Source organism: Ovis canadensis, chromosome 3, assembly GCF_042477335.2.
Source record: "Ovis canadensis isolate MfBH-ARS-UI-01 breed Bighorn chromosome 3, ARS-UI_OviCan_v2, whole genome shotgun sequence".
Classification (NCBI taxonomy): Eukaryota; Metazoa; Chordata; class Mammalia; order Artiodactyla; family Bovidae; genus Ovis; species Ovis canadensis.
In genome coordinates this window covers 40,223,290-40,234,596 of record NC_091247.1, presented here as the reverse complement: position 1 = coordinate 40,234,596, position 11,307 = coordinate 40,223,290, and the positions used below count along the sequence as shown (strand labels likewise).

Sequence of the window (11,307 nt, the reverse complement as noted above, 5' to 3'; positions counted from 1 at the left end):
GAATGTGCCCAGTATTCAAGGGACTCACTGCTCTGTGATGCTCTGATTATTTTAGGCTTCACTGAGGCCAAGAATTGATGCTTTTGAACTGTGGTGCTGGAGAAGACTCAAGAGTCCCTTGGATGCAAGGAGGTCAAACCAGTCAATCCTAAAGGAAATCAACTCTGAATATTCATTCGAAGGATCGATGCTGAAGCTCTAATACTTTGGCCACCTGCCTGATGTGAAGAGCCAACTCTTTGGGAAAAGACTCTGAAATTGGGAAAGACTGAAGGCAAGAGAAGTGCATGACAGAGGACGAGATGGATGGCATCACTGACTCAGTGAGCTAACTTCAGGAGACAGTGAAGAACGGGGAAGGCTAGTATGCTGCAATCCAGGGGGTTACAAAAATTCAGACACAACTGAGCGACCAAACAAGGCCTGGATAAATTCTTTCTAAATGCTTTCAAGAATGTCTGTCTCTAATTCTACACTCACAGGAAGCCTCCAGAACAACACAGCACCTCAGAGAAGTTGACACGAAGAGGAAGGAGCACCAATTGGCAAGCTTAAGCATTGTGGTACTTAAGAGACTCAACCCTCACTGTATCGTAAGGGAAGTGCCGTCCCGGTTTTTGCATGGTCAGTTTCTACTCTCTAGTGTGGGAGAGCCTCATCATTTCAGGTGGGGGTACTGACAAAGCTGAGGATCAAGGTGGGGTCCACACTAAGTTAATGATGCTGGTCCAGGAGGCTAGCTGGCTCCATGGGACAACACTCTCTAGACTCAGGATAGTAAGTAAGTGTGGGCTCACCTGCCAACAGTAGGGAATGGCTACTAATAGAGTGTGATAAAACTCGTGAAGCTCAAGAGGAAACAAGTACCATGATTGAGTAACAATGTCTGCAATAGATCAGGGGCAAGGAGGGGTGTAGACAGATGAGTGGGATGGGGTACCCACATAACAAGTAATGTGTTTCATCACTTTTAACAAGCACATCGTCCCCACCCTCCCTTCTTCCATCTTTGAAATTGGGATGCCTCTTTTAATCACTGTGCCAGATTGTATTTCCAAAAATGAACACGATATTTCAGTCTCTCACATGTTCTTCCAGAACCTAGCCAAGCTCCCATCAGAAAGTGGAATGTATGTCCCCTCCCCATGCATTGGTGGGATGGTTGGAGGGAGTGGGTATGACTGCCTTAGCTGATATAATAGGTAAAAGTGATGCTGAGTGAATTATGAAGGTAGGCCATTAAAAACGTTATAGCTTCTACCTGGCCTTCTCTTTGGGGATGCTCATTCTTGGAAACCAGCCACTATGCTCTGAGGCAGCTCATGCCATAGGGAGAGGCCTCTGGTTCTCAGGCCTAGCTGAAGTCCCAGGGGACAGTCAGCACCACCTTGCAAGCCATCTGAGTGCTACCTTGGAAGCAGGTCCTCCAGCGTTGAGCAAGACTGCCTGACAGACTCTGTGTGGAGCACAGATGAACCTCCCTGCTAAGCCCTGCCCAAACAACAGACCTTAAACACAGTAAATGATGTTGCTGTTTAAGATACTAAGGTTAGTAGTGGTTTGTTACACAGCAGTTAAGCCAGACAGCAATGGTAACAGTCGTCATGGCCTGCATGTGTACACCAAAACTTGTAGGATAAGTGTCAGTTAACTGAAGGAAAACCCTGAAGACAATAGAGAGCGTGTTTTAAAGAAACGTTGCATCATCAACGATGTTCATGATGGTATCCTTACAAAGGACAATATTGTAAGGAGAAAAAGAATAGTAGTGACTCAATTCAAAAAGTGACTCAGAAGGATCAGACTCTGAATAGGAAGAAATCTGAGGAATATCACACCAAATTTATTTTGAATATATTTTCCTTTTAAAGGACATACAATGAAAAAAACTATATCTAAATAAGTTTGAGAAAGCATTCAGTGAATATGAAAGAAACGCTAAGTGATAAGGATGCACTGTATCAGTTCCATTGGCAACATTTTTCTTTCTCAGTGGCATAAGATAATCTTACGATCAAGGACATCTTAGGGCGTCCTTGGTGGCTCGGTAGTAAGGAATCCATCTGCCAAGGCAGGAGACACGAGTTTGATCCCTGGTCCAGGAAGATCCCACATGGTGTGGAGCAACCAAGCCCGTGAGCCACAACTATTTAGCCTGTGCTCTAAAGCCCAGGAACCAGAACTACTGAAGCCCACGTGCCCTGGAGCCCATAGTGTGCAACAAGAGAAGTCACCTCAGTGAGAAGCCCGCACACTGCAACTACAGAGCAGCCCTCGCTCAGCACTAGAGAAAAGCCCGTAAGCAGTAAAGACCTAGCACAGTCAAAAGTGAATAAATAAAGTCTTAAAAATGTTTTATCCCTCTTGACTTAAATCTAATTATACCACCAAACATAAGTGTTCTAAGAAACTTCACAAATTTTTCATTTTTTTCCTTTGAAAATTAAAAACAAAAACAAAACACAAAGATAGGCTTTTTAAAAGTTCAATTTAATTTTTACTTTAATAATTACATCTGTAGCTTGGTTCTATAAACATTTAGGGAATTCAAACAAGTGACTTTCTAAGAACCCCTGAAATCACAAGAATTTTATGAGTGTTTTAGGTGGTTCTGTCTCTTGAAGGGCACTGGGGAAACAAAGTGACGTAAGAGATACTTATTAATATGCATTTACAAAGCAAAAGAAGGGATGATGTTGGTTTTATTATTCCCATTAAAAGAATCAAAACTTCTACAGACTTCAAAAACAAAATTTATTCACAAAATATATTAAAAAGTTTGACAAAAAACAAGACTACAAAAGCCCCAGTCTTACACATCTCAACATCATCACAGTCAGCAGCTGAACAGTCTCCAGTATTCAACTTGTTTTTTAAGATTAAAAAAATGTTAGAAAAGTCTTTATCAATCACAGCATTTCATTCTGAGTCAAATAGCTGAAAACTGATGACATGTCATTTTGGTATTTTATAGAGTAATGTTCTTTATGGAGATTTATTGACACCGAACTATCTCAAAGTATATTTATCTATGAAGGTTAATTCGCAATAGTCTTACCAAGGTAAACTATTTTAAAACAAATTAAATCACTACTACAAACCTGTGAAGACTAAAATGCAATACAACTGTAATTACAGAATATGAAACTCTCAGGACATAGAACAAATTTAAAATAATTAATTATAGAAAAGTTTCAACTTTTTATTAGAAATGGAGGGCAGAGGAACAGAATTGCCTCTGGAGACCTTGGCGCCCCATGTGCAACAGCAAACCACCACCCAGTCAGGACGCTGGTCAGGCCGTGTGACCTTTCATAGCCAGAGAGAGGCTGGCCCAGAGGTTTGTGTCTGACGCCTTTTCCCGTCAGTCAAATTGCACTTTGTTCAGTGAGGGTCAGAGGATCCCAGAACGTATTCTATATTCTCTGAGTATTTGCTTTGGAGGGTTTCAAGTCCAAAGATCAAATTTTGTGGAGTTTTGTAATGATCAGTACTCTCACCATTTGGTCAAATGAACTACAGATGCACAGACCCCTCTTATCTGGACTCCAGTCCAAACTTGAAATGGGCTGAGTAGACAACGTAACATTCTGCAGAAGGCTGACGGAACCTGCAACTCCCATCTCTACACCCTCAGAGTCTTTCTTTGATCGCTGAATTGGGTATTCACTGAAAATAAGATCAAAGTGTAAGAGGAGATAGACCTTAGTATTTGTCATTTTATTCTTACACATGTGCTCCAACAGCTATTTTTATTTCTCACTTGACTACTGGAACTGATAAATACTAAGGCATCTTTCTTGGAGAAGGAAGTGAATACACACGCCGGTATTCTTGCCTGGAGAATTCCATGGACAGGGGGAGCCTGGCGGTCTATGGTCCATGGGGTTACAAAGAGTCAGACATGACTGTCTGACTAACACAAGGCATCTTTCTAATGTTGAGTTGTATTGCAATAAGGAGACAGTATTTCAACCTCAAGCCCAAACCCCACGAATCTCATAAAAAGCCATTATTTCTACTAAAAACGTTGAAACATCATTTCTGTTCAGCATGAGTATTTTTTATTTTACTATGAAAGTTCTAGATTGATCTAGCATCTTTAATAAATTGACCTGGTGCTCTTAATCATCTTTTACTATAATTCTCCTCTAGATGTGGATTGTTAGATGCCAGAAGTAACCTTTTGCCTTACAAGTAACATTTGCAGAACCTCATCTTAACACTTCCAGAAAGGGAAACTGATGCTGGTTTCTAAGCCCAACGCTCCTCCAAGCTGAAGGACCTTCTATGTACCATTTCTAAGGGAAAGCACTACTGGGAGGAGATTTTAGATCTGGACATCATTGCCTCAAAAAAAAAAAAAAACAGTGAGTTCTAGAACGTTTGATCTTCTATCAGCTAAGAATATAAAATCATAACATAAAAAGAGATGAAGGTTAACAACTCATAAACACGATTTGGTCTAGATTTGAGAAAGTGAAAAATGAAACACCTGTCCCCATGGAGATGTGTTCCTAGTGAAACACAGGGGTACTCCTCCAAAGGTCTTTTAAACCCTGTTAGGTATCAAACTATGATTACCTTTATTTCAAAAGTAGCAATAAAGGCCAAGACTTTAAGAGGCATGAACTAACTCAGAAGCAGAACAGAAACAAAGAAATGATAAGCAGATAACTGCCTATCCTTTCTTCCTCTTGGACCCTACACCTCCTTTTGATTTTTAAAAAGAATACAACATTCAGATGAATAGACAGATTACAGAACATTTTCCATGTCTCTTGGCAAATACTGCAGTTGTTTAATATTTAAAGGATAATAAAGATCTTTTTTTTTCCTAAATCCCCCATAACACCTATTCAAGTTTTACAGTGGAAACTGATCAAGATGGCTGAGAATAGGATGTGGAGCTCACCTCTCTGCATAAACACATCAAAAACAGGAAAATTCTCACTGAAAACTAATTGGAAATTGGCACAAGGATTTCTGTACAACCAAGGCTGTGAGGAGAAACACATGGAATTGGGAAGGGAAGAAAAGAAGAGTGATCAGGTCAAGACCTGGGCCCCTGGGAAGGGACTCAGAGGAAAAGGGAAGATACATAGCCAGACACCCATCCTGGGGAGTAGGTGATGAGAGCTACAGAGTGGGTGCCTCCAGGTCCTATGTTGGGGAGACAAGTCCCCTTGGCTGCTTGGAGGGCCACTGGGACTCACAGGAAAGCTGTAAGCTGGGCCTACCTCCCTGGCTTCTGTTCAGCAACTTGGGATCAGACCCCTACTCTAATAGCGCAATAATGGCCACTGAACAGAGGGGAGGTCCCACCACATCCCTGGCTCCAGCTTGAGCCCCTCTATCTCCAGCCACACCCTCTCCCAGAGTAGTAGCTGCCAGCTACCTGGAGGAAAGATGCACTTGTGTCCACGCCAGACCCCCTCTCTCACCAAAGGCACTGGGCACACGCAGTCTCCCACATAAGAACCCCCTTTAAGACTTACATAGGTACAGAGGCAGAGAAAGTTAAGCAAAACAAAACTGCACTCAGTTGAAAGAGCCAGATAAAATCTCTGAAAAAGAATAATGAAACAGAAATAAACAATTTACAAGACAAATAATTTAAAGCACTGGTCAGAAAAATGTTAACTGAATTAGGGGAAAATCCAGATGTACACAGTGAAAATTTTAACAAAGAACTAGAAAATATATAGAGATCATGAAGAACTCAATAGGTGGGAAAAAAAATACTAAAAGGAACAAATAACAGACAGTGATACAGCAGAATATATAAATGACCTGGAAAACAGGATGATGAAAATCACCCAATCAGAGGAGCAAAAAGAAAAACAAATTAAAAAAAAATGAAAACAGTTTAAGAGATCTCATTAGGGATGACATTAAGTATACAAATATTTTAAAGGGAGTAAGAGAAAAACAGAAAGTCACATACAAAGGAATCTCCAGAAGGCTATCAGCTCATTTTTCTGCAGAAACTTTGCAGGCTGGAAGGGAGTAGCACAATACACTCAGAATGCTGAAAGAGAAGAATCTGCAGCCCAGGTTGTGCTGCCTGGAAAGATTATCATTTAGAGTAGGAGACATAAAGCAACTTCTCAGACAAGCAGAAACTGGAAGAACTCATCGATGCTAAACCTATCCTAAAGGAAATGTTACAGGGTCTTCCCATGTGGAAAAGAAGAATCTACAGGAAAGGGGAAAGCCCGCTTGGAAAGGCAAATACATAGTAAGAGCAGACGTGCAAACACACGACACAGTTTTTCCTGGAGGCCAGTCAGCATCTTCAAGCTCTGTTTCTGTCCCATCATAGTGACATCACCTAAACTTGGGCAAGTCAATTATCAGGGTCTAAAACTAAGAATTTCAGCCCCTTTCCTTTCCTCTAGAGGTACTGTTCTGATGACCAAATAATATTTCACAAAAACCTTCAGTCAAAGTCTTCCTACTAAAAAAAAAAAAAAAACACCTAGCAAAAACCACAATTTCAAATTTATGAAGTGTTCATGAGCTACTCTAATGTATGGAACATACCACTAAAAAAAAATTTGTTGTGTTAAAAGGTTTATATTGATATTTATAAAATATAAATAAGTATATTAGTAAAAAAAATGTTTAGAAAAGTAGTTCTTATGTAATACCATGAAATTTAAAATCGTATCAAAATGAACTAAATTAAAGGAGGAAAAACAGTTTAATCGAATCCTACTTTATGCCCACAAGTAACCTAAAACGGAGCACTGTGCACTGGGAGAGACTTACTACTTCCAGAGGTGCAGGCTGCCGGCGCCTCCCGCTGTCAGGAAGACCTCTCGGTTCTGTGGCAGGTGTCGGACCTGCCACACAGTAGATTTATGAGCCTGAACAGAACAAGAGGCACAAAAGCAGTGTATAAGTTTTTAGGATAAAGAAAGACTACCATACATAGAGAACAGACTTCTGGCTGCCAAGGGAGAGGAGGGGTGGAGGTGGGAAGGACTGGTAGTTTGGGATTAGCAGATGCAAACTATTATATACTGAATGGATAAACAACAAGCTCCTACTCTAACACAGGCAACTATATTCAATATCCTGTGACAAACCATATTGGAAAAGAATATGAAAAAGAATGGATATATGCATATAACTGAAACACTTTGCTGTAGAGCAGAAATTTATACAACATTATAAATCAACTATACTTCAATAAAATACATTTCAATTACTGTTATAAAAGTAATTATTTTCTGGCATGTCTCTCTTTCTAAACTTTCTTATTTGTAAATTAAAAAAATTTTTTGGCTATACTGCATGACTTGTGGGATCTTAGTTCCCCAACCAGGGACTGAACTTGGGCCCTGGGCAGTGAAAGTACCAAGTCCCCTGGCACTTCTCTTTATAATGGCTACAGAGATTTATACGGGCCCATCAGAAATTAGTAAAAGAATCATTTTTCTTGTTTTCTAAGGCAAAGTTCTGCTGGACTTAAGGAAAAAATTATCAGATTAAAAGTCTTAACATTTAGCTTCATAGTATCATATGAATTATGCAAATAGATTTTATAGATTTAAATATCTCTAGCTCACTCCAAAGAGAAAAAATCCTCAAAATACAAAAAAAGACAAGTATTTTCTAAGGGGAAAAAAGGATGGACTGAACTTTTTAACAACTTTACTTTTTTAAAGCAGTTTTATGTTCCCAACGAAACTGAGTGGAAAGTACCAAGAGTTTAATGTAAAGCTCCAGTCTTCTCTGTAATTTACACCACTGGACTTGTCTAGTCTTCAAAACAAGGGTCACGAGGACTTACAGACGGTGTTTATGGTTATAACAAGCCTGGTCCTTTATCACTCATATTAAAGATAGAAATAGCAACTGGATGAATGTTAACAGCTTGTAAATCAATCCTTACGGTGCTACATTCACTATGGGGAACTTGAGAGAGGGAGGGGGGAGGGGGAGATAGGAGGATGGGGGAGGGGGAAGACTGCTGCTTCGTAGAAGTAGTGAGACCAGTTAACTTGATTTAAGCCACACGTAAGACATGTGCATTTCAGTTGATGATCAGTCTTGACATATGATTTTAATAGCCTTTTAAGAGAATCACCATTAGCAGAGAAAAACACATATCTCAAAATACACACTTTAAGTACGTGACAGTCCTCAAGTGACTAGGTTCAAGCTGTTAAACCTTAATTTGTTTTGTAGCTTAAACTTCTCTTTTTCTCCTGGAAGCTGATAAAAACCAAAAAGTAAGAGGGGAAATGACTAAAATACACCAGTGTTTTATTTGACAGATTTAGCAATTACTGGATTAACTAAATGTAACAAAAAAGTTTTTTTTGGAGACACATTGTAATTTCCAGTTAAGGAGAAATGTGTTAAGGACTGTATTTGAAACAATTTAGTAAGTGCTTTAGGTTGCAGATGGGCTTCCCTCCTGGCTCAGCTGGTAAAGAAACCACCTGCAGTGAGGGAGACCTGGGTTCGATCCCTGTGTGGGGAAGATCCCCTGGAGAAGGGAAAGGCTACCCACTCCAGTATTCTGGCCTAGAGAATTTTATGTACTGTATAGTCCAAGGGGTTGCAAAAAGTCAGACACGACTGAGTGACTTTTACTTCACTTATGTTGCAATAGATACTTAATATATCCTGGAATGACAAAGGCAAAACAAAATTACAGTGGATAGCTAGTTAAGATTAGAGTTCATTGAGCAGTAACAGTAATTTGTATGCAATAATAATTAGTTTAATAATACTAAGACAACACATGAAGGTCTAAGAAGTACCACTGACCCCATGATAGAGCGAAAAGGAGCATGAGAGTGAATTTTTATTTTCTGAGCAACTTACATAATTTAATATTATGGAAACTACAAATCTGAGACTGATTTTTCTTTTCTTTTATACTCGAGGAAGCTCAGAGTCACATTTCCCACTCATCTCTGGCAAATGATGGGATGTTTCAGCAGGAACTTTATGCCATCCCCTTACTCCAGATGGCAATTTCATTTTTTTAAACCAGTGCTTTCCACTTGCCCTGCTTTCTTCATCAAGTTTTCTAATGTTGTAATACCAAATGTTTCCCTCTAAGTTACCTCAAATACTATTTAGAACAAGACAAAGTATATATATGAGGCTTCTCTGGTGGCTCAGTGGTAAAGAATCCACCTGTAATTCAGGAGACGCGGGTTTGATCTCTGGGTTAGGAAGATCCCTGGAGGAGCCTGGTGGGCTACAGTCTGTCGGGTCGCAAAGAGTTGGACACAACTGTGCATACATGCATATGTGTTGATACATTTTTGAAAAGTATATAGTTAATATTATGTTAAGGTATGTATTGGGCTTCCATCCTGGCTCAGAGGGTAAACAATCTGCCTGCAATGCAGGAGACTGGGCTTGATCCCTGGGTTGGGATACCGGCATATACCTAAAAGTATATAATTGGGTATTAATACAAGTATATTTATTAGGAAACACCAGACTAAGTTTTGTTAACCAAATTCTTTTTCTTAATTAAAAAAAAATTCTGATAGTTGCTTTACAATGTTGTGTTAGTTTCTGCTGTACAATGTGACTCAGCCACACATATACATATATACTCTCTTGGATTTCCTTCCCATTTATTGTTGACTAATTTCTTAAACCAGCTAGTTTCCTTGTGATTGCTCTTAAACTACAAAATAATAGTCATTACCAATGAAGGCCTTTATTATTAATATAATCAAGAAATATGAAACTGACAAACTTTAGGAAAGTATTCTTTGCACAGAATAACTTATCAAGATCCTATAAGAATATATTAAAAATAGCTCCCTTCATGCAAAAAACCTGGAAGGAACCTGGTGACTCATTCTATTTATTAGTCTAAAGCAAGCTATTAATATGAACATTCCTCTTCATAGAAAGATATTTCCCTCATCTTTACCTTTTCTGAAACAGAAGCAAAACCTTTGGTTGGATGCTGTGTTCTCATGTCAAAAACATGAAACTTTCCTTCCAGAGATGTAGCTACTAACTTATTCATACTTATGTCTTTTCTGTCAAACTCCAAGCTACACACCTGAAAATAGAGAATATTTATGAGTGATGCTCCAATCATTATATCCAAGAGTTTCTTTCAAACCAAGTAAAACAACTGTAACATTATTGGCTTATGTGAAAGCACTTTTAAAAAAATCATTTTATCTTTTGAATCTGTATACCGAATACTTGTAACTAGAAAATTTTCTTCTCGGTTAGTAAGGTCCCAAAATCATCTCAGGCACTGAGGTACATTTGGAAAGCCATACTTTAACATTTTACCATTATTACATAATGATTTTATAAAGTCAAGTCAAGGCTGACTAGAGGAAACAGGAAGGAACCACATTCTTCACTAAAGATGTACAACCCGGGAACCAAAAAACCTGTGAGTACCTGGGAGTCAATTACAGTCTTGGTCTTCCTGATATTACCAGAAAAGGGCCTGGTACCAGCTCACTTTAACATCACACTGCATAGCCCACAGGCATCTAGAGATGGGCTACAGGGGCGGTGACCCACCAGGCACTGTCACACCACACCTGGCTGTGTGTTCTCCTTCTGAAGAGTGTCCCTGATTTTTAATCAGATCCTCAAAGGACTTCACAGACCCTAAAGGTTAAGAACCATCCATCCATAAAGGGGTTTTACTGAGACGAGTTATTAGGGGTGCTTTCCTTTTGTAGTTCAGAGGTACGTGGAAAAGACATTCAGAGAAACTGCAAAGAATGCAAATGCAGATTACCCCATTTTTTATATTTGTCTCCCACCGTAAGGACATATTTCTGAGATCAAACAGCTTGATGTCTCCGTTGTCATAGCCAGCACACACGACACGTTCCTCTTGATTATAAGCATTGCCTGGAAATCAGGACATGACATTTCAGATCTTTTTAAATGCTGATTTGAAGGCTGCTTAAAAAACTTATGGACATCCGAGACTAACAACATTGTAAATCAACTATACTCCAATAAAAAACAAAACAATAATCTTACAGAACTACACAGGTAACTTGTACCAAATCAAGTGAAGAAGTCACATTGGATAGAATCTCATTTTACTAATCCTACAGGACATCAAGATTATTAATTTAGTCTCTGATATTGTTTACCAAAAAAACTCTTTATTGAGATTCTGTGCTCAAGAGATATATGAAAGAAAGTGTTTACTGGATTTTAAATTGAAACCAAATATTCTTTCTATACTCTATTTGCAAAGACTAACAATTTAACATAGCAGGGTTTGGTAGAATAAACACAGTTACACTTCCAATGCTTTCTTTGCATGCAAAT

At 39.0% G+C, this 11,307-nt stretch overlaps 1 protein-coding gene across 1 annotated transcript in view; it reads right to left on the bottom strand.

The window, feature by feature from the left end:
• Window positions 1-2,471: 2,471 nt before the first annotated feature.
• The window catches only part of DNAAF10 (dynein axonemal assembly factor 10), a 31,258-nt gene continuing 22,422 nt past the window's right edge, over window positions 2,472-11,307 (bottom strand). The window contains exons 5-8 of the mRNA XM_069582998.1: window positions 10,760-10,875; window positions 9,920-10,054; window positions 6,775-6,872; window positions 2,472-3,669 (exon numbers count right to left, since the gene is read on the bottom strand). Coding sequence (XP_069439099.1) covers window positions 3,462-3,669; window positions 6,775-6,872; window positions 9,920-10,054; window positions 10,760-10,875 — 557 coding nt within the window. The 3' untranslated portion in view covers window positions 2,472-3,461. The remainder of the gene's footprint in view (window positions 3,670-6,774; window positions 6,873-9,919; window positions 10,055-10,759; window positions 10,876-11,307) is intronic.